The sequence below is a fragment of the Colletotrichum lupini genome, chromosome 5 (assembly GCF_023278565.1).
Source record: "Colletotrichum lupini chromosome 5, complete sequence".
Lineage (NCBI taxonomy): Eukaryota > Fungi > Ascomycota > Sordariomycetes > Glomerellales > Glomerellaceae > Colletotrichum > Colletotrichum lupini.
In genome coordinates this window covers 2109324-2129937 of record NC_064678.1, presented here as the reverse complement: position 1 = coordinate 2129937, position 20614 = coordinate 2109324, and the positions used below count along the sequence as shown (strand labels likewise).

The 20614-nt window shown below is 54.4% G+C and overlaps 8 protein-coding genes across 8 annotated transcripts; 3 read left to right on the top strand and 5 right to left on the bottom strand.

Moving 5' to 3' along the window:
• Positions 1-125: 125 nt before the first annotated feature.
• On the bottom strand, positions 126-2454 carry CLUP02_10024 (uncharacterized protein; the record flags this gene model as incomplete). The annotated part of the gene is made up of 6 exons (XM_049289000.1): positions 126-435; positions 540-1558; positions 1624-1660; positions 1719-1946; positions 1997-2296; positions 2345-2454. 6 exons carry the CDS (start codon positions 2452-2454, stop codon positions 126-128), a joined length of 2004 nt encoding a protein of 667 aa, XP_049146144.1.
• Positions 2455-3444: 990 nt separating this feature from the next.
• CLUP02_10023 (uncharacterized protein) lies at positions 3445-3669 on the top strand (the record flags this gene model as incomplete). Its single annotated transcript, XM_049288999.1, has 1 exon — positions 3445-3669. One exon carries the CDS (start codon positions 3445-3447, stop codon positions 3667-3669), a length of 225 nt encoding a protein of 74 aa, XP_049146143.1.
• Positions 3670-4196: 527 nt separating this feature from the next.
• Positions 4197-4763, bottom strand: CLUP02_10022 (uncharacterized protein; the record flags this gene model as incomplete). Its single annotated transcript, XM_049288998.1, has 1 exon — positions 4197-4763. The coding sequence occupies one exon, from the start codon at positions 4761-4763 to the stop codon at positions 4197-4199; it is 567 nt and encodes a 188-aa protein (XP_049146142.1).
• Positions 4764-5277: 514 nt separating this feature from the next.
• Positions 5278-6129, bottom strand: CLUP02_10021 (uncharacterized protein; the record flags this gene model as incomplete). The annotated part of the gene is made up of 1 exon (XM_049288997.1): positions 5278-6129. The coding sequence occupies one exon, from the start codon at positions 6127-6129 to the stop codon at positions 5278-5280; it is 852 nt and encodes a 283-aa protein (XP_049146141.1).
• A 1301-nt stretch (positions 6130-7430) lies between these two features.
• Positions 7431-8359, top strand: CLUP02_10020 (uncharacterized protein; the record flags this gene model as incomplete). The annotated part of the gene is made up of 2 exons (XM_049288996.1): positions 7431-7605; positions 7911-8359. 2 exons carry the CDS (start codon positions 7431-7433, stop codon positions 8357-8359), a joined length of 624 nt encoding a protein of 207 aa, XP_049146140.1.
• A 367-nt stretch (positions 8360-8726) lies between these two features.
• CLUP02_10019 (uncharacterized protein) lies at positions 8727-12087 on the bottom strand (the record flags this gene model as incomplete). Its single annotated transcript, XM_049288995.1, has 15 exons — positions 8727-8937; positions 8969-9008; positions 9082-9221; positions 9279-9666; positions 9754-9949; positions 10002-10245; positions 10298-10377; positions 10477-10768; positions 10822-10888; positions 10968-11375; positions 11435-11589; positions 11652-11782; positions 11860-11875; positions 11910-11993; positions 12056-12087. The coding sequence occupies 15 exons, from the start codon at positions 12085-12087 to the stop codon at positions 8727-8729; spliced, it is 2484 nt and encodes an 827-aa protein (XP_049146139.1).
• A 2573-nt stretch (positions 12088-14660) lies between these two features.
• CLUP02_10018 (uncharacterized protein) lies at positions 14661-19480 on the top strand (the record flags this gene model as incomplete). Its single annotated transcript, XM_049288994.1, has 26 exons — positions 14661-14746; positions 14789-14840; positions 14909-14931; positions 15231-15306; positions 15385-15427; positions 15503-15562; positions 15626-15729; positions 15800-16034; positions 16080-16171; positions 16235-16269; positions 16347-16569; positions 16621-16725; positions 16749-16877; positions 16954-17394; positions 17516-17595; positions 17683-17905; positions 17961-17972; positions 18045-18092; positions 18238-18317; positions 18387-18485; positions 18552-18661; positions 18724-18827; positions 18905-19000; positions 19078-19149; positions 19202-19310; positions 19374-19480. The coding sequence occupies 26 exons, from the start codon at positions 14661-14663 to the stop codon at positions 19478-19480; spliced, it is 2844 nt and encodes a 947-aa protein (XP_049146138.1).
• A 276-nt stretch (positions 19481-19756) lies between these two features.
• On the bottom strand, positions 19757-19969 carry CLUP02_10017 (uncharacterized protein; the record flags this gene model as incomplete). The annotated part of the gene is made up of 1 exon (XM_049288993.1): positions 19757-19969. One exon carries the CDS (start codon positions 19967-19969, stop codon positions 19757-19759), a length of 213 nt encoding a protein of 70 aa, XP_049146137.1.
• Positions 19970-20614: the final 645 nt, after the last annotated feature.

The following is a 20614-nucleotide window of genomic DNA, read 5'->3' as shown; positions in this document are numbered from 1 at the left end:
TATTGTGTCGATGCAGCAGGTATTATTAAAGATGTTTCGAAATCAAAGGGGGTCCCAAACGATGGTAATGGAAAAGAACTTGAGGGTGGGGTGGAAATTTGGAAGCAGGGAGCGAGGGAAGAGACTCATGTCTCGCGCTCCTTGCCCTTCTCGCTGTTGAACTGGAAGGTCGGTGTCGATGGCACTCGCTGTTGGTTGCGAGGTGGGAAGGGTGCGCTGACCGACATGGGAGAGTCGCCCGTGACGGAGACGGAGGAGGATGGTGTGTGCCGGTGACGTGGGAGAGGCATGCCGCGAGGAACTGGTGACTCGGGAAGGGGTAGCATGCCGAAGAGTTCGGGATGGAGGAACGGGGATGGGGGCAACGTGTTGAGCGAAGATGATGCTAGGACGTTGGAATCCTCCGGTGGCGGGTAGGTAGGGGTGGTGGGCATCCTGAGCGGCGGTCAATCCGGCATTCTTTCCAAGCGACAATTGTACTGAGCCGTAGTGGTTATCGAGGGTGCCATGGAAGAGGGGCAGGGCCTTTCTAGATCCACAGGGGCTGCTGGGTGGTGGTGGGAGAGACGAACCCGACGCCAAAGTTGTGGGAACCGCCGACGATGGGGGTAGGCACGCCGCTCATGTCATAGCTCTCGTACGAGCCGTACTCCTCGTTGTCACTATAGGCAACGGAGCCCTCAAATGTCGAAGATGCCGGGCTGTAGCCGCCGTAGTTGGGGCTGGGGATGTTGAGGTACTGCGAGTTGACGTACGGGGACGACAGCACCAAGGGGGAGACGTTGCTGGGCGGCGCCGACTCGGCATTGAGCATCTGCAGGGACTCGGCACTGTAGCTGAAGGCAGGGTTGTGACCATACGGCAGATACGAGTCGCTGACGGGAGGCAGGGGAACTGGCTCGTTCATGTAGAAGTTGGGAGGGTTGAATTGCGGGAACGAGGGCGTTCTCGCGGGCTGGATCCAACCCATCCTCGAGCGGAACTCGTTGACCGTGTCGATGGGGAACTCCATGAGCGTCAGGGGGGTCTGCAGGTCGCCGTCGTGGTTGGCCGAGATATTGATAGACAGGAGGCGGCGGGCGATTTCCTCTACGGGGCCAATGGACAGACTGCCAAAGTAGGCGGCACCAATCTCAGTGAACAGACGCTCCATGATCAGGGCCACCGTGTAGTAGTAGGCAATGATGGTGAGTGCGCTGGGCGAGCCGCCCGTCTGCTTGAGGTACATGACTGGCAGCCAGAAGAGCCACGTCCGCAGGGGACGAAGGCGCTCAAACTGCTGGGAGACGGACAGCGTGGGGCTGACCTTGCGGGCGCCCTTGAGGAAGCTGATCAACTGCTGGATTGACTTGGTGTCCTCCTTGTTGTGCTTGAGATGGGCCTCGACCTTTTGGAGCTGGCTCAGGGTGCGGTTAAAGGCGTCAATATCCTCCTTGCGTGGCTGGCTCGGCTTGTGATCCGGACTGGGAGAGGCAGGAGCGGTTGGGAATGTGCAGCTCTCGGCGATGAAGTCGCCAAATTGAGACTCGTGCTTCCAGGAGTCCATGGCCTCGATGACCTGAAAGAGTGCGAGTCAGTATCGTCTCTCAAACCCTAGCGGCTTCCTGTGTGTGTACGACATACCGACGAGGTTCCTTGCATGAGCTGGGTCCAGCTTCGCCTGCAATTTGTGCGTTAGTGCGGTACTGCATAACGGATGGCTGCTGCCAGTTGCCTACCAATCTGTGGCTTGCCACGACAGGACAAGAGAGGCTGCCAAGACGGCATCCGACGTCTCGCGGTCGAACATGCCAATAGCCTCCTGCAGACCCTTGAGGGCAACGCCGCGGTGCTCGTACGCCATGTTGCCCACCAGGGGGCAGTCGGTTAGGAAGGCAATGTGCGTGGCCGAGAAAGCCAAAAGCGCATGCATGACATACGGGTTCGTCGCTCCGATCTTGATGATACTACTTTGAATCAGTACAGTTTGACGTAGAAAAGGCGAATTCCTACTTACGTGGGGATCTGGCGTGTCCAGAGGGTGAAGCCGTTGGCATCAAAAGTAGCCAACTCGTTGCAGATGGATGCTACGTGATAGATCAATCTGAGATCCTCTACAGACAAGTACTGAGGGTTCGGTGCCGGGTAGATGCCGAGGTTGGGGAACGGGAACATTCCCGTCTGTTGCCACTGCGAGATCTCTGCTTCGACCTCAGGAGTCCACATGAGGCCGGGCTTGTCGGGCGTTGTTGACCTGTCCTCGGGCATTGGCATGTCGTTGTAGGGGCAGCGAATCTTGTGCTTGGTGCAGTTGCGGCTGGGTTGTATTAGTTGCCGGTTCAGGAACAGAGCAGGAAGCACTTACCATTGGGGAAAGTTCTCATCGCATCTGATGTGGCGGCGTTTGCAAGTCTCACAGCCCTTGCGGGACTTGGTGTGACTGCGGCGGGGAGGACCACCACCAGGACCGGCCATTGTGAGCGCGGGGATGAACTAAACGAAAGAACTATGCGTGTCAGTGTGAATCGGGAAACGATGGGCAGGCGCAACACGCACATGGGAGTATACACGGACAGACGACCGTGTATGGATAGCGAGTGGAGGATCGTTACTGGGAAAGTAACGTAAGGCTTAGTCTCAAGACTTAGACTTTAATACTGCGCGAGAGTGTCGATGGACCGGGGCAAGCGATGCAAAGGAGCAAATGCGTCCACGGATGTGTAAGCGACTGGCAGCAGGTTGGTCAGGCGCTCGGTGTGAGGCAAATGACAGGAAAAATGGTAAAGAAGGCCGCTTTGCTCGATAATCGATTTGGCGGGTTCCTCTTGCGTCTCTTTCTGTCCTTGATCCCTTTCTTTTCCCTTCTCCTGTTCCCAGTTCCTGATACTGATAGCGATCGTGGGTGGGCGGGTTCTGAGTTTCCCGAATTTCCGTTGTATATCTCAAGTCCTCTGTTTCCGAAAAAGCGAGTGTGGTTGATCAGAAGACCGATGTTCAGTGATGGAGCATTTGCTGGTTGCAAGCCGAGTTGTGGGAGAGGCGGGGTTGTAAGCTAGCGAGTCCCAGGAGTTGTTGAGGCTGGAGACCAGGGTATTTGGCGATGAATGCTTCGAGGCTGAGGCTGAGGCTGCTGGGGTAGACTGAGCGCGGGTTGGAGAGGTAGGTTTTTCCTTTCCTTTTTGTGTTCGGTTTTGTTTCTCTTCCGAGGATCTTGTTGGGAGAGAAATAATTGAAACAAGAGGGCGGGAGGTGGTTGGTTTGGAGGAGGGCGGTTTTGAGATTTTGGCGGAAGAAGAAAAACACAAGAACGCGAAAGCGAATGACAGGAGTCAACGAGGACTTCCTAAGAGTAGAGTTAGGAAAAAGCGAATGTGGTTGAGGACAGCGCGAGCAGCTCAACGAGGCTGATGGGATTTGATGTTTGATGTAGGCTGAGAGGAGGGGAGACAGGAAAGGCGGTGGTAGATGGGCCGGGGACAGATACAGTTAAATAATGGCACCTCGCCCTCACGTCCCCCAAGAGGAGGAGAGACAGTGGCCGCAGCAGGCACAGCACAACCCTCACACACATGGATGCACACCACTCACACACAGGCTCCGTCCAGTCTGGCTTTTTGGCTCAGGAAGAGGGCAGCACACACGGTTGAGAAGTGCCACACCAGGTCCCGGCCTAATCGGGGCAAGGCATGACCACCGGGTGGGAATAACGGGGCATGACCTGTGAGCAAGGGCAGAGGAAAAGAAAGCAAAGAGAAAAACAGCTGTGCTGTGCAGGTTGCTGCAGCTGATGCTCCTCCATCTGGGCGAGGGTGGGTGTGTGTGTGAGTGCGAGTGTGTGTGGATGTGAATGAGATGTCCAGGTGCGCAGACCCCAGGCTCAGGTGCGGGTGCAAGGTGCAGGGCTATGAGAGGAGACAGAGAATGGATGGGACAGGGACATGTGTGGACTGTGGAGGGGAGGGGCCGTCCGTGCTGGGATCGTTGCTGGGACTAGGCAGTGTGAAATCCGTACGTACCGGGTCATTAACTTTCTCTCTCTCTCTCTCTCTCTCTCTCTCTCTCAGCGATGTGCGAGATGTATCTATGTATTTGTGTGTGTATGTATGCGGGTGTCGCGGGTGTCGGGTGCGTGAGAGTATCCCATCGACTGCTGCAAGGCGACAGCACATCCGAGTGCGGGGGAAGAACCAATCAGGCGTTATTCCGATTTATTCCCACTATATCCGCAAATCAGAAAATTCATATCTCAGAGAATTTGGAGAAAAGCTGGAGACCATTGTACTGTCGCCTTGCAGCAGTCGATGGGATACGCAGCGTATTTGTACACTATTGCCCTCGCTCTCTCTCCAACTGCGTATGCTTTTTCCAAAGGTGACAGAGACCGAGTGAGTGGCCTCAGTAATGACAGATCCAACAGGTTCTGGATCCGAGAAACAGGGTTTTCGCGGATTCTGACACAGTCGTCCGCGGCTGGGGTTAAGCCTGTTGGACAGAGAGGCTTGGAGTGTGTCGGTGAAGACTGGTGCGTCGCGGAGCTTATTCTTCTTCTTCCTTCTCTCCGTATCGTTGTCGTCCGTAAGGGGGGCGGGAGTGAATCGCGATGCCCTGTCAAGATAGGTACAGTATGAAGGGATGGGATGGATTGGGGTGAGATGGGACTCTGAGATGGGAAGGGGAATAATAGCAGGGATCCCGGCTATGGTCAGCCAAAGAATCGAGGCGAGGGAGATGGTAAGGATTGGCTGTGTGTGTGACCGTACACAAGGCAACGCAGGCGTGTGCATGTACTTTAATGCATGGAGAGACTGGGGGGAGCAGACGAATGAACGAGAATGAGAATGAGAGATGTAAAGAAGAGTTATCTCTCATCGAGGATGGGACGACTACAAAAAGAATCCGGCAGGGCGGAAGAAGATGAGTACGTACTCGCCAAATGGGGGTGAAGAAGAATGAGAGGAGTACAGGAATACAGGAGATAATGGGTCGAAGTCGCCGCCGGCATGGATGAATAGGTGCTAACTAAAAGATTCCTTGTCATGTCTGATGAGCTTGATGTCAACGGCCATCATCATGTCTTGATGTTCCGGCGTGTATTGACACGGGACCCGAGCAGCTTGCCCCAGCATTCGGTAGTCGTTCGTAGTCAAAGGTAGTGGTAACCAGCCGTAAGGTAGGTAGTCTGGGATTTCCTTGGACGAGCAGACCCTCGGCGCTATTCCGCGTCTACCGTGTCTATCAACGTCGGTATCTGTCAAAGACGGCCGTAGTAGGATCCTAGTGTCGAGTGTAAATACAGGACTACGCCCGAAATGTTAGTTTTGTGCTGTACTGGGCAATGTGCTGTTTGTCCATCGCACCGCCAATCTCCCCGTTCACCCGCCAAAGGTCGACCCAAAAACGAGCCAAAATTAAAAATAACCTTGGGCCCCTCCTCCCGTGGGTGAGCCGGCTTCTTGGGCCCCAACCAAAGGCGGCGGCGATTCTCACTTGCAAAAGAACTAACGCAGAGGGAGGGAGAGGCCGGGGGCCGGGGCGAAAGGGCCACTCACTGGTGACTGGGGGCCACCAGTGGGAGGGACCGAGAAGTGAAAACAAGCGGTGGGGTCGAGTCCATCCAAGAGAAGACAGATGATTGACCGACCAAGCCGAGGGGTGGGTGAGTAAGTGAGCGAGAGAGAGAGAAACTGAGAGTGAGGGGGGTAAAGGTAAGAGAAACTGCGAGAGAGACAGAGAGGAAATGCGTGTGTTGGTGAGCGAGTGACTGACTGACTGACTTTGGCCTCTCACCTCACCCTCTCGAGACTTTCTCTCCTCCCCACGCTGCGTGCTGATGATTCTAGTCCGCAATGGGGCTGAACAGCTGTGGGAATCATGGTTTCGCAACACGCTCGCATCGTGTCCATGCCGAATTCCCACCTCCTTTCGCACCTCTCTCTCTCCAAGCAACACACACTCCCCCTCCATACCGAACCGACCACTGGGAGACGGCCCTTGGGTTTGCTGCGCCTCAAGCTGCTGCTTCTGCTTTGCTTCGCTTTTTGCTTTCACGTCCCAAAGTTCGCCGACGGAAACATGCTCTCCAGCACTAGTTGACAAGCCGCACCATCTCCATGTTCCATCTGGAGACTTTCTAGCGCGTTCCTCTGCCATGCCCTTCCCAGTTAGCCGTCCGCTGAATGTGTGGCTGGTTTCTCCTCGGGCGCGCTGGCACAGGGCCCCGTTGCCTCTGTTACCTTCGCCTCTCTGGCGCCGTCGCTGTTGCTGCGGTGGGCGATTCTGCCGCTGGTCTCACTCTCGCGGCTGCTTTCGCTGCTTGTCTCCTTCGGGAATGGCTTCGTTACCTTTGCTGCCCCCTGCTACCGGCCCATCATCGCATCACTGCGTCGCGCCGCTGATGCCATGCCATGCTGTTCCATTATCGCTCCGTATAGCCTCTCTATTTTCGATGCTCGCTTGACTGGACCTCACTACCACCGGCCGGGAAGCTGTATGAGTCTTAGAGGTCAAAGGTCAGAGAATAGGGGCAGGGGCTAATCTTGTCCCGATCCAGTCCAATGACACGCTGCGGGCGAGGTGTCGGCAGGGAGCTAGTCAACACGATGGAGGCGAAGCAATCGCCAGTCAGCGAGTACTGTATCGTTGCCTGTCTGTGCCAGCGTCTGTGCCGGTGACTCTTTGCGACGCTGCCGAACCAGTCATGGACGACGTCCCCAGCCCAACTCAACTCAACTCAATCCATCCCATCTCATCCCATCTTTCGGTCTCTCGCCCTCTTTTGCGCTCATGCTCATGCAAACATGCTCGTGCAACGCGCCCACTCAGCCGATGACAGAGAGCACCGCTCACCGTCCAGTCCCAGACAACCACTTGGCTCAGCTTCATGCGAGCTTAGCTCTGCGCCCTTGATTCTTCGTGATACCGTTCAGCAGGAAATCTAGGCAATGTGAATGCTCGGGCAAAAGCCAAAAGGGGCCCGCCAGACCGGAGCTCGGGCGGCAAGCAGTATTCGCTGCTTTTTTCGTCCATCCCAACTATGGACTTGGAGAGGAAGACGAAAAGAGATGAATCAAGGGGTAGACAGACTCCGCGATCCAGGACAACATCCCCATGGCCGCCAAAAGCCCTCATGGTTGGGGCTCGCGGCTGGAAACCTCTTCACTCTTTGCAGGCCACTCTATACTGGGCCTCTCTGTCAAGCTGTGATCAAAGTCATCTCCTGGCTCGGCAGACCACCGTCACCCAGTTGGCAGAATCAGGTGACTTAGGTAATAGCGTCGACAATTGAGTTGCGGGGCCTATAGCATGAGAATAGCAGGCGGCGACCGTGGACAAGTTGAGTTGAGCACCGCCCAGAGTAACAATCCATTGCCCTCGGCATTCGCCATTTGGGCTTGCATGGTATGCATCCGACTAGTCTTCTCCGGGGCTGAGAGCCTGAGAGGGTGCTCTTCATGATGTATTCGGTCAGAACCCGACTAGGCGGCCAACATCGTCATGTGGACTCAACTTGCTTGCCTTTCTATGGCTCCGGGTGTGGTGACATGCAGTACCGTCCGTCGCCAGAACCCTACACAAAGGTCCCGTCACCTTGGCCTGTGCCAGCAGTGGAAGCGGTTCTCTCCGTGTGTACGTCCACAGCGAGTGGCTCTCTCTCCATTCCCAACGACACCCATTGCCCATTTGTTGTAACTTGTACGGAGTACCTACCGCCTGCCCTATGACCCCAATCGGGCGGCCCTAGCACTGGGTCCAACAAATAGCCTCCGCGGGCATGGGTATAGGCAGGTATTGCTTGCGGCGCGCCTGTGTCTGCGACTCTGCATACCAGATTTCGTACAGCTTTTCTCGCCTCGCTGTTGCGTGGTTGATCGAGTCCTTGAGGGCAAGAGCCTCTGCGTTCTGAAGTTGCACACGCAATCGTCCCAAGTCAGATGACGAGTGCGTCTCTGCCACCATCGTCTCGACATCTCTGGAAGCTGACATTGCCGCGGCGAGAACTGTCCAAAAAGCAAGAGAGTTCGACTCCCGTCATGCCACAACCTTGAAGGATAAGGAGCTCGAACTCTCAGCTAGAGCCCCGCCCCGGTCCTGGTCTATCGAGGAAGAGTGTCCTTGCATCGTTTCCCATTCCGACCGGAAGAGGAAGGACCCTGTTCCCATCTCTAGCCCACTAGAACGACTGACGAACGTTATGCGGTCATGGATCATGGGCATCCGTGCATACTTCCCCCTTGGGCTCCCCGTCACCCATGCGGACCTTGCCCCGTGGTATGCTATGCCGAAAGAAGCGCCAGCGCGATGCGGCGGCGACGAAAATGAAGGCGCCCGGCTGGTGGACACCGTCCTGAAGAGAACAGCCAAGGACTATCAGGCGAGTTGAAAGCTCTCCTAGGCTAAGCTACAACTCTCCGCGACGCCAGATACGGCCTAGGACCTACCAGGTAACATCAGCCAGAGAAACCTGACGGTCATTCAAGACATGGTTTCAAGCCTGTGCCGTCGAGTCCGAGCTTTCGAACCACAGCACTCACACAAGTTCCCCTACCAGGACCTGGGTCGATGCCGTGGCAGGGGGTTGATGGGCAAACACCAACTATACCCACCGTCCACTATGGTATGGATCTGCTGCTGCCGCTGCCAAAACAAACCATCAAAAGCGCTTGGTGGTTTGTGCTTCTCTGGTGAAGCAACGACACAGCGTCCAACCGTCTCGGTGCGACGTTTGGGGGCCTGTGTTCTGCCTTGTGTTATTTCTCCGACTCGCGTGTCCATCGATCCCTTGAGGTTATCCCCTGTCTGTAGCCAAAGTCCCTGCCGAGTCTGAGAAACAGTCCATGATCCCATTCTCGTCTCCGGAGGCTGACAATGTGCCCCTCGGCTGTGTCCCGATACACTTCAGACGACTGCCGGAGCCAACCGAATGTCAAATCATGAAGGCGAATCGGGCAGATCTTGGGACTAAGGTTTGAGGTCGTTGCTATTATGTCACATCTGCTGGGCATCTCCGCCCGGAGCACTGTGGCCAAGGGCTTGGAGATGAGCGTGAAAGAGTTTTAGAGATGAAGGTCCGAGAAGGGAAGAGAAAAAAAAAAAAAGTGCCACGATCGTTTCCCCGCTCTACTTCGGCGTCCAGCTTCACCTCGGTGGGTTCGCTAGCGTAGCTTGCCTTTTTGCTTGGTATCCGTAGTGTAGGCGGGTGCATCGAGTAGCAGCGAGTCAGAGTGAGAGGTCGGTGGAGAAGACTAATTCAAAGACAAAAAAACGTTAATTCGATCCCCCTTCCCCAGCAAGAACAAGACGTGATGCTTTGGAGCGCCGTCTCAAGTAGAATGAATCTCCTTGGGGGATCTCTGTCTCCCGAGGTCTCGTCGCATTTCCTCCGAAGCCTTCTCAGAATGCCCCCCCCCCCCCTCAAATGTCTGCTCCGCCGCGCTGGGGTTGAGCGCGGGTCGCTTCTACCCAGGGCTTCCATCTCTTGCTCTTGTCTCTTGTCGTTGTTTGAACATGCCTCTACCAATCTGCAAGGGGCCAGGAGATCGGAGTTGCAGGGCGTCTTTCTGGTTCTGGTTGGCTGAAACAGCAGTTTCTCGTGTCCATTTTTGGCGTGCGCTGCTAGGGTATCTGACCCATGCTCTGCTTTTCCAGCCCTGGAATGAGAAACATGAACGGGGGGCTCGTCATAAGCAACTTTCCCGAATTGTCAACGAGATCTCAGATAGCCATCACAAACCACGAGGCACCTGGTGTCACCGCTTAGCGCAACCAGCAACATACCGTCAACCTGTCTGTGCCGGCTCTCGGGGACGTGACGCTTACTGCGTATGTCGTGGCGGTGGCTGTTCTCAACGCCGTCCAGCAAGTCAGCTTCCACACAGGCCGATGAGTGCGCGCGCGTGTCAAGGGTCGCCCGTCTCTGGCCGGGCCCGCGTGAGGTCCGCTTCTTTGTGCCTGACCGCCCCGTATGGCTCTCCTGTCAACCCTGTCAGACTGTCAGGGATGTCCTTTCATGACACAGAACACACCAGGACCAGCACACCAAACATTGATATGGAGTCAGTCATTTGTTGGCCAGCAGCGGTGTGAAGCAGCAGCGAGATAATCTTCCGAAGAGACATCACGAGTGGGTTTGGCCTTGCTGGGCGGGATGTTGGAATCTTGGAGATGTGGGCGCTCTCTCTTAGGGTCCAAGGAACCGAGGTAAATGGGAGGCAGCTTGCCAGCTTCCAGTCGTTGAAGGCAGGTCGGAGAGCGGCCGCCGGACGTGACCTACCGACCGTCCGAAGTTACGATGCAGGAAATGCAGGAACAAGAAGCGTACAAAGCCTCAGAGGTCGGCGGTGCAGGAGAGTCGAAAGAAACCTGCATCATCTTGACATCAACATACGCTTCTCGGCCCGTCTGCGTAATCCGGTCCATACGGTGATGTGAGCGTCAGCGAGCCTCTGGCAACAAAAGCACCTCATCATGGCACATTTTTTCCCCCTCCCCATCTCCGACCGAAGTTACTGTGTGTCTCAGTCGATTGGCTGGCGAAGAGTGACCAGTAGCCTGAGGCTCTGATATGGTGTCCTCCTCCCAATATCCATGCAGAAGCATGGTTGAGGGCATCTGGTGCTTGCCGTATTCGGCAAGGCGGGTTTCTATTCTTAAATAACCTTCTTTCACGTTGTCTGCGAGATTTCGGCCAAATTCACACCGCGTGCTTTGGCTTTCGAGTGCATTGGAGAGACTTCTCGGGTACCGGGGCATTTCAGCTCTCAGGGTCCTCTGGGAGACGGCATTTGCTGATCTGGAGCCACATAATTATTTTTTCTCTCCTCTGTCTTTTCCATATTCGGCAACATCAGCAATGTCATGCGTATGATGCGTCGGATGGGGCTGAGAGACGCAACGTTCCATAGTACGCTAGCTGTCTGCCGATGATGCATAGCATTGGGACAGGCGGCACCTCACTCGTTAAGTCGCCGACAGGCAGCGATTTAGGGCACGCCGTTCGCTCCGTCTCCGGTAGACTTGTTGGTGATCGACATCCGCCGCCGTGCTTGATTTGGGCGCAAAGACGATCCCGCGCTCGGGACGTGTCAAGGTCTCAACTAGAGAGTCCTCCAAGGAGCCATGTTGGGTTCGGAATCGGCCCTGCAGATGGCGGACTTGACATGCCCCCACTGCCGCCGTCACGTCGAGATGGTGGGAAATTTCAGACAGCGCGCGGGCACAGCGCGGGCTGATCGCAGTATGATGGTGGAAACATTGCGGCCGCCAGCTACCATTGGCTCTTTGACCGACAGGGCAAAGGGAAACCCTGTGCGCATCACCGACCCGCATATGTGAGTTGGACGTTGTGCGAGCCGCGACGGCCGAGCGCGGTGAGTAGACGCATGGGGTGTCCCGGAAGCCTCGAGGCTAGGGAAAGAGATCTACCTCCCCAACACACTGTTCGTGCCACGGCGCCCACAGAAAGTGGTGTTTTTGTAATCCCGTCCTCCCACACACTGCTGCCCGCTGTATTTCTGTAGCTTCTGAAAATCCACAAGCCCGGCAGCCCGGTGAGACCGTGAGCCTCCCTCAAGATCTGTGGATAGCCAGTCCAGCTGCGAAGTCGCCACGGAACTAGCGGAGTCTCGGGGCTAGCTTTCCTCCCGTCCCGATCCGCCATGTTTGTCAAGCGCTACCTTGGCAGAAGCCACACAGGGGAATCAGGATGCGTGCTGGTAGGCTGTAGCAGAAGACGCTGCAAGCCAAGCGAGGCAGGCCAACCATGTTTTCGATGGATAGGAGGCGGTGAAAAGGGCAAAATGTCGAGCTAGTACCACACTGCAGAGTGCAGTTGCCGTCCGATCAGTGGGTTGGTCGGTGGACGCACACTGATCAGCCACAGACACAGAGCCAGAGGTACCTAGAGAGATGCAGCGATGCAGAGATGCAGAGACTCAAGAGTTGGACGCATGCAAGCGATGCCAATCAGCAGAGTGGATGGCGGTGATTTGTTGATATGGCGCATGACCTCAATTATCCTGGGCCTTCATTCGACAATGGGCTTGGCCAGGGTCTCCAAGCTTTGCTCCGCGTCGAGAACTCTTCGGTGCGGAGAAGATGCGACTCTGCCATGGACTTTTACTGATGAAGGTAGTTTAGGGCGAGGATATCCTGCCAGCAGCTCCCGCTATTCTGCACCCAAGTGTAGCTACGGCCGCTATACAACTACCGGTCTCGGGTATATATATAAGCTAAGCTCTGCGTAGTTAGTATTTAAATAGGCTAGGCTAATTAGAGGCCGGTAATTAACTTAAATTATTTTAATAAAAAGTATAGTAATCGATACGTTAGCTTAAGTCGACGTATTAGCTTAAGTTAACGAATTAGCCTAAGTTAACGAATTAGCTTAAGTTAATAATTTTATTAAATTAGCCTAATTAGCCTAATTACCTAGCTATTTAACTACTTAGCTACTTAATTAACTTATTTAAAAAGCTAGGACGAGGTCGAGGATTTATAATATTTATTTAAGTAAGTTAACTTTATAAAGCGTTACTACTTTTAATTACGATTATTATTTTATAAATAGCTTCGTTAAGTACTACTCTAGCTTTAAATAGGGTAGCGCTAGTTATAAAATAAGTAGTTATATTTTACGTAGTTATATTAATAAATAAAGGGATCGTTAACTTTATAATTATTCTCTTTTTATAGTATATTAACGTTAGGAATAGCTTTAATTAATAATAATAGTAGTAGTAGCGACGGCGAGGTTAACGAAGTAGTAGTTATAAGTAGGTAAGTAAGTAGGTAGGTAAGTAGGTAGGTAGGTATAGGTAGCTGGGCTCCGTAGTCGGAGGCAGGGCCTGCCGCAGCCACACTTGGGTGCAGAATAGCGGGAGCTGCTGGCAGGATATCCTCGCCCTAGTTTATCCGCTGCGAGTCCGAGCCGGGGACAGGGCATGGGCGGCTGGGTGAGCATAACAGCCCTAGGCTCGGGGGTTCAAACGGGCAGCTATGCTGCCAGATGTCAATCTATGGCATATCGTCGGCCGAGTGACTAGCAGATTTTCCTTTGCCAATGCTTCTCCTTGCCGGCCGGGTCCTAGGTCTCCAAGGGGGCCGTTGCTGTCCACCAGGGGAGGGGGCTTGGAGTCGAGGGTAATGATGACTGATCAGAGCGTGGGACGTCGATTCGATGGGGGGTTGGACTCTTGGAGAATTTGCAAGCCCAACTTCCAAGACCATGGTGTATCCGGTCTCCGTCCGTACTCTGCAGACGAAAGAGTACGGACAGATGGTACGTACTCTTCATCGGCGGCGAGGCGAGGGGTATCATATCATATGGATATGGGTAATTCGCTCATACTGATCCGCCCGTCTCCGTCGTGGGTTCACCGTTCGTGGGCGGCAGCGGTCATTCTCGTTTATTATCGTTAATTGCTGTAAAATTGTTGGCATTTCTACTGGGCTTCTGGAAAATGCGCAGGGCCGTCCTTCCCCACCATGCCTCGAGCGGCACACCGGGCACAATCGGCAGGGGAAGCGTCGGAGTTCCACCGCTTAGCGGAGCAGAAAGGAACGTCGAAGGGAGGCCAAAGACTGGGGGGGCGTAGCAGCACCATGAATGGCCGACTCTCATACCAGATGGAGTTTAGCAAGGTGGGAAGGGTGTGGGCGAAGAAGCTTGGTGACTATGATGGATTCATGGCCAGACGTGGTTGGCCGGCTGTCGACAGAGCTGGGAATACTGTCTCGACTGTCAGTGACGGGAGGTACAGTACGAAGACAAAGTAGTACTCTGCTATGTATCCATATGTCTGTAGTCTGTATCCGCGGGGATACAGCGAAACAATGAGCCTAACCGACGGCAGACCTTGTCTTGAAGGCGGATGATGTGCATGTTGACAGGATCATGTCCGTCTGCGCGGTGCCAGTCTCCAGACGGGCCACTTTGGTGCGGTCTTGTGGATTTTACCGCCTCAACATTTGTGATTTCCCTGGAGAAGTCAAGTGAAGCGAGAGGTTGTCGTCTCATGTCATCGATCCAGCCGCTAGCGTGGGCTCGATTAGAGTAAAGTGAAGCCGAGAAATGCAAAAGTTCATGACCCGAGGCATCCAGGATGGTGAAGGGAGAGTCCCTACCCCTACGCATTAGAGAGAAAGAGAACGTCGAGTAGTGAGAGGGCCAAACCACGTTCAGAGTAGGTTAGGTAAGAATTGCTTGGAACATGGCCCCATGATGACGTCTTTGCTCTTTCCTCTGGGCTGAAGTTTCTTAAATCGACAAGCACTTTTGAGTCTTGGACTTTGGAGGACCGAGGAACCAGTGGAGGGCTCCTGTTGCCGGTGGACGCTAGCAGCTACCTAAGCCATCGGGGGAAGACACAGCTGTATTGTCTCGATTGATCGTTGCGCCGAAGTCTTGGCATTACCCGTCGCGCGGCGTGGCTTCCCGACTTTGTGAGGGGAATTTCAAGGTAACGTATCTCGGCTAGCACGCTGTACCAAAAGGCTCAATTGTTCCCTCTCGCCTTCCAAACCAAAGTAGCTGAACTCCATAGCAAGTACCTAGGTAGTGAGGAATTGGGAAGGTGGAAGGCACTCCCGCTTCTGCTGTTGCTTCCTCCTTCCATACATACGGTAAACAATGCTAAGGTAAGCGCGGCCAGATCGAACTCCAGACAGAAGGTACAAGCCACCTCATGGAAGGTACGGAGAACGGAGTACTTTTCGAGGTACTTTTACGGATACTGATACTGATGAAAGGCAAGGGCAGTGGAAGCGATGGGTCAGACACTGCAAGGTACCTTCTATGACTGAACAAGGTTAGTTCCGCCGTTCCCCAGCGCAAGGAGCCGATTTGCCGAGCCCATCTTGCCCCGGTGGCTACTTTTTTATTTTATTTTTTTCCATCGCTCTTCTTTGAATTAAAGCTGGGGAAACCTCACAGACCTTTTTGTGGTACCGCTGGCGGTCAGGGAGAGGGGTCTTGAGAAAGGAATCTTCCATGCTTGCATTCTTGGAAGCGAGGAAGGGAAGAGAATGAGGACCAAGGAAGACTGAAAAAAAAAAAAAAAAAAAAAAGTCAGGAAGCGGATGGCAGGTGCCAGATGATTGGCCTTTCCCCCGATACCCCCGGTCAGATGGTTGCCTTGCATCTGGCTATATTTAGAAATACCCAGGTTGCCTGATCGGGAAACACTAGCCAGTAGTAGCCGGTCGGTAATGGAGCCGGGGGCAGGAACAGGTGAGTGTTGTGTGCACCCACCTAGCACCTACCTCTACAATCTCCTGCATAGTACATCGAGTCTCACCACAGGCCTTGCGGCCCTTGCCTACCTCGGGTTGGTGTCAAACGAAATCTGCGCTTTGCCTTGTTAATCTAGCGCCCTTCAGTTCTTTTTTGACCTCCACTGTCCACCGCAGCAACTGGTCACTCGACTGCAAGTCTCCAACAATACCTACCTAGGTATGTACGGATACCGATACAGCAACAACAACCCTTGAACTGCAGCAAGACCAACCGTACCCTCGTCTGGGACAGGGCAGGAAGAAGCGAGCAACAATGGCCCTAATGCTTCCTTCATCTGCCTCTTCCCTGAAAGTTGGCATGAACCGATACACTAGGTAGTAATCTGCTACACACATACGGTTACCTCACGGACAGTTTGTCCATCCATCTCTACCCGACTCCTGGGCCCGTCCCTCGCAGGCAGGCTCGCACTCAAGAGTTCCCACACTTACCAACGGATACCCTACCTACCTTATACTGTACACACCGAGCGAGCATCACCGCCATGGGCCTAACCTGACCTGACCATGTTCACACTGCGGATACCAGCCCAAAGCTGCTTGCTACACCATGCAGAGAAACAGCACTACCTCACCGGCCATGGCCCGTCGTCTACGCAGTATGGGCCTGGAAGTTGGACCCGACGTCCGACTTTTCTCGTGCCGTGCCCACCCCTCAACTCTCTCCACCATCCTAACAGACGCCATATCCATGAGCCAACGAAACCACCTCTTCGCTCTACAAGTAGTGTACTCTGGAGCCCAAGTTCCAACCCCCGGCCGCCGTTGCCAAGCCCCGGCCTTGTGACAACCTCTGGCCCTCATCCTAGCAAGCTCTTCGGAGGTCATCGCCGTCTCAACCCACGCATTCGACCTTGGCTCCGCTCTCCGCGAGCCCGGTGTCTCTTGCTCGACTCTCACCGTGGGCCGCTAGTCCTTCCCGAGGCACAGTCATGCAATCCTGATTCTGATGCCTGTTCCCCAGCCATATCTCATACTTGAAAACCTTCCGTTGCTTAGGTGAACACTGGATACTTGCATGCCACTTGAATGCTGCAAGACCAAGGCTAAGAAAGCCACTCCAAGACGATTCGTAGAGGATTTCCACCACTGACCTGTGACCAGGGCTCTGACAGTTCACAGCATGACAAGCGCTGCGAGCTAAGAAGGACCGGTCGCTGGCCTCGTGGAACGAATCATGGCCGCCGGGACGGCTTGACCATCCTCTTGGCTCCTAATTCGCCTTGGCTTTTGTTTCCCAAAGCCAAACGTCTGGCGCTTCCGCGGTCGACAATGATACGGTCGAACCTGATTGACGCTGTGTCTCTCTGACTCGGCCTATGCTCATTATCGACACTTTACTCGGCGCAGCTAGCTCAACACGCCAACTTTTTTCGCTATCCACCGGCTCCAGGCACATGGATTTCCGCAAAACAAGCGCACCCCGCGGCCGTCGAACGCCATTTCTTTGCCTCGGTCTGTGGCTGAACGCAACTTAGTCCCCAACGGGTCTGAGTTGGATCCGCCCTGCCAGCCGTCAGTCACCTTGTTGCCTCCACGTGCTCGATAACACAGCTTGGGCTTCCCTGTGCGCGTATCTGTTGGCTGCTTGGCCTGATGGTTGTCAGGTTCGCTCTGTCCCTGGCTTCAGGGGGGGGGGGGGGGTGCCCTTGTATAGGTTCCATGATCTTCGACGCGTGCAAGGGGGAAAAGTTCCTGATGTTTTGTCGAACGACATATCCATCTGCTGCACCTCAAGCATTTGTCACAACATCCGCCATCCGTCAATCTCCCCCTCACTGGAGTCCCCCTTTTCCTGGCTTGTCTCCTTCCCTTTGGTCACTGCGTCCCGGCCGGGACGCCTCACCCGATCTCTCGACGGCTTCTTGCACCCAAGACCATAGATCATCAAGCAACGTTGTACGGCCTCTGCTGTGCTGCGAAAGCCACAGCACGGCCGGTCCAATACCGGCCAGCGCCTTCTTCAGCACATGCGCAGCTTCTGAGCGCAAGACGTCCACCGCTCCGTTAGTCTACCACCTTGCGGTGTACCAACTCTACACACTAGCATCCACAACTGCAACTTCTGCATGCCCCAAGCCCGAGATTGGCGAGATCATCGCTCGCCATGATGACGCTGCGTGGGTTTCCGCTTTCTGGCAGGAAATGAAGTAAAGTGTGAGACGTTCATGCCCCGATCCTTGGGATGCAGTTCTGTGTCTCCGATAGAGTGCGGATCATCCCATCACCTCCCCTCTCTGGATAGGAAGCCGTGTGCTTCGGTGACATGTCGTTGATCAACAACGAGATCGCGATCTCTCAGCTTTCTACAACATGCTGCGACATGTGAGAGTACCTTCACCAGTTTGATTAAGACTATGTCGGACGATGGAACCCCGTCGATAATGTCTAGCAACTGTCCTGCCGTGTTAGTCCCTCCGAGGGCATTGTACAAAGATTCCCAATGAACCATCTTCTCGGACAGTTGCCAATGATAGTCAAGCCCTACGCCCTGGCCCGAGAAATCTCTCAAGACCCTCATCAAGGGCTTGATGCAGTTAAACTTCCGTCACCAGGGTCCAACCATTTGCCACCTTGGGGCTTCTGCCGTTCTCCAACCCGCAAGCTAGTGTTTGATAGGCATACGGATCACCCGGTGAGAATCCGGAGTGGCGTGGAAGTCTCTTTCGATTGATCCCGTTGTCGTTCAGGAGAAGTGCAGTGTGAGAGAGGGAGACGGCAAATCAACTCCAGATGATGATGCATTAGAGTGATATGCAGACATGACTTCCTAGCGTCGGGAAATGGCCCTTGGACAGTTGGCCCGGGTTGATGGCAACCTTGTTAGTAGCCTCGCGGAAATGCCCCCCTTCTAAAAGTGACCAATCTGTTTGCGAAATGGAGGTTAGTTGGTTGGCTGGTTGGGTGCTGGTGGTGGATTGCCTAGGTTGCCATTGCGGGATGGCATGACTTGGTCGTCATATCAAGAGCGTTTGGCGCACCAAGAGCACGCAACTAACGGATTCCTTTGAGGGTTGCTGCCCCAAAACGTTTGACGCTGGGCTACGGTGTGGCGCGTTACTAACGCCCTCCTCTTGTCATCCGCATCACTCACGTTGGCTGACACGCGCCACAAGGTTTCTGGAAAGTCTGAAAGTCTGCCAGACTATCGGACATGATAAACTTTGTTTTCTGAGACGGGTGTGCGCGGCGTGCGTCTCTCTACACTACAGTAGGTCATGTCTTCGTTCCGTCCCTCGCCAAATCGTCCCAATTGTGGCTAACGTGATGTGCTAGACCAGCGAATGTCGTTGCGGTCGTCAACCAGACGCGGGGCGCATTTACACTTCGTCCGCGAGTCAGGTTCCCTTATCCGGAGTTCATTCCATGGAAGCTTTTGAGGCACTTTTTGGTTCCTTTTCTTCTTGGTTTTAGCTTGACAGCTTTGTGTGGTACCGAACACCGCGCTCGCAGCTAGTCTAGGCAACCGGGAATCTGGTATCCGCGATGGGCCGGCATTACCCAGACACGTCAAACTTTCGGAATATTTGAATGTTGATGGATCATGGAGTGGGTGTGTGTGAGGCTTGGCCTGGATCCCGATTGCCGAAACCGGCGCATCCCGTGCCTACCTACACCACTGCCATGGACTCAGGGGAGGGGAGACGGCAACGGCGATCAACCTAGCTGGGGGCGGATGTTGAAGGCATCACGGACACGGAGGAGTACGGTGGTGGTCGTCTGGTGCACCGTACGCCCAAACAGCGCCCCCTTTTTCCCCAACTTTTCTCGATGAGACGAGACATCGGATCAAGCTGAAAAGGACAGTTTCGGCGGCGGCCTCCTCCTACCGCGGATCTAGGCATCTACTTCGGCACTTACGGCACCGAAAAGGAGACCGTTGAATCTGATGAATGATTTAGCGCAGACATAGCCTCTCACTGTGAAAAAGGACGCATGGCGGCGGTGCGGCGTCACACACACACACGCACACACATACTTCACACTCACACGCCTGCGCGCTCACTCACTTACTCACTCACGCTACATCTTCACCATAGGTCCCCCATTCCCGAAACTGAATCGACGTCAAACTCTATAAAATTAGTACTGCCCTCGCCAAGTGGTAACCTTTGGATGGGTGGCGGGAGGCGGTAAAATGAGACAGCAAAGGAAGCGAGTTAGACGCGAGGCGCTGACAAGCTTCGGCCGACAAGCGTCTCTCTGGTGACTGGCGTGTGGACGGACGGAATTCCGCAGACCACCTGATATGCTAGCTAGGCCTCGTGGATCACTCACTCATCTCGTTAAGGGATGGGGAAATCGAACCATGATGGCGATTTTGGGATGTACCGGGTATTACGGTAATTCTGAACCTCTTTGACGTCGGGGGGGCAAGATGATTGCACGGGGAAAGCGTCAAAGTCTAAAGAAAAGGCCAGCTTCCTCACGTTCAGTCAAGTCGGGAAAACGAAAAGCTCAGACCGTCTTCGAGGAATATTGGTCCCTACTCAGCGCCCGCTCTCCCGCTTCTTGGCAACGCGCGAAGGACGCAGAGGAGGGAACCAAATCTTAACGGTTTCGCGGACGCGCGCCTTGTTTCGATGGGACGACGTAGGTATGAAGTCGAAAAAGGCCCCAGGGGGGGAGGCTGGAGGTGGGAGCCGACGCGGCGAGCCTCAAGGCCCCAAAAGCGCCCCCCTTCCGGGGGCGGGATCATGGATGGCCGATGGATGACCCGACAGGATGTGTATGTGTGATTCACGGGTTGTTTCTGCGCCAGTCATTTTGGCATCTCCGCTAGACGCCGCCTTGTGGCCTTCCTGGCTGGCAGCGCTAGGCTTTTGGTGGCTTTTCGTTGGCGGGATTAGCAGCGCATTGAGGAAGAAAGACTTTTGAGAGAGAGAGAGAGAGAGAGAGAGAGAGATAGAGAACGAGCAGGAAAAAAAAAAGAGGGCTGAGAAAAGCTCGTCGAAATTGGGATCTGCGTGTGCGACGTTGAGCAGGCAATATGAATCGCATTTTCTCTGCTATCTATCTCTCTATTCTCGCGTTTTCTTTGTTCGTGTTCTAATGGTTTTTCTCCCCGCGGCATGGGGTGCGGAATGCCTAGCAGGTAAGGTAAGTAGCACGTATCCATAGGGTAGGTATTATTCTTAGAAGTCGGGGCTTATTTGGCGTGGGGAAAGAAAACAACCACCACCCTAGGGACAAAAGAGTCGAGAGAGTCGGACTCGCGCCGTTCGGTTCGTTTTTCTCCTCGCTTGTTTCCGGCAACCAGCTTACCCCCGTTTTGCGGGTTCGCTTTCGGATAGGTTCCGAGAAGGTTACCTCTGTCGCGGCCGTCGCCCACCCTACCATGGCC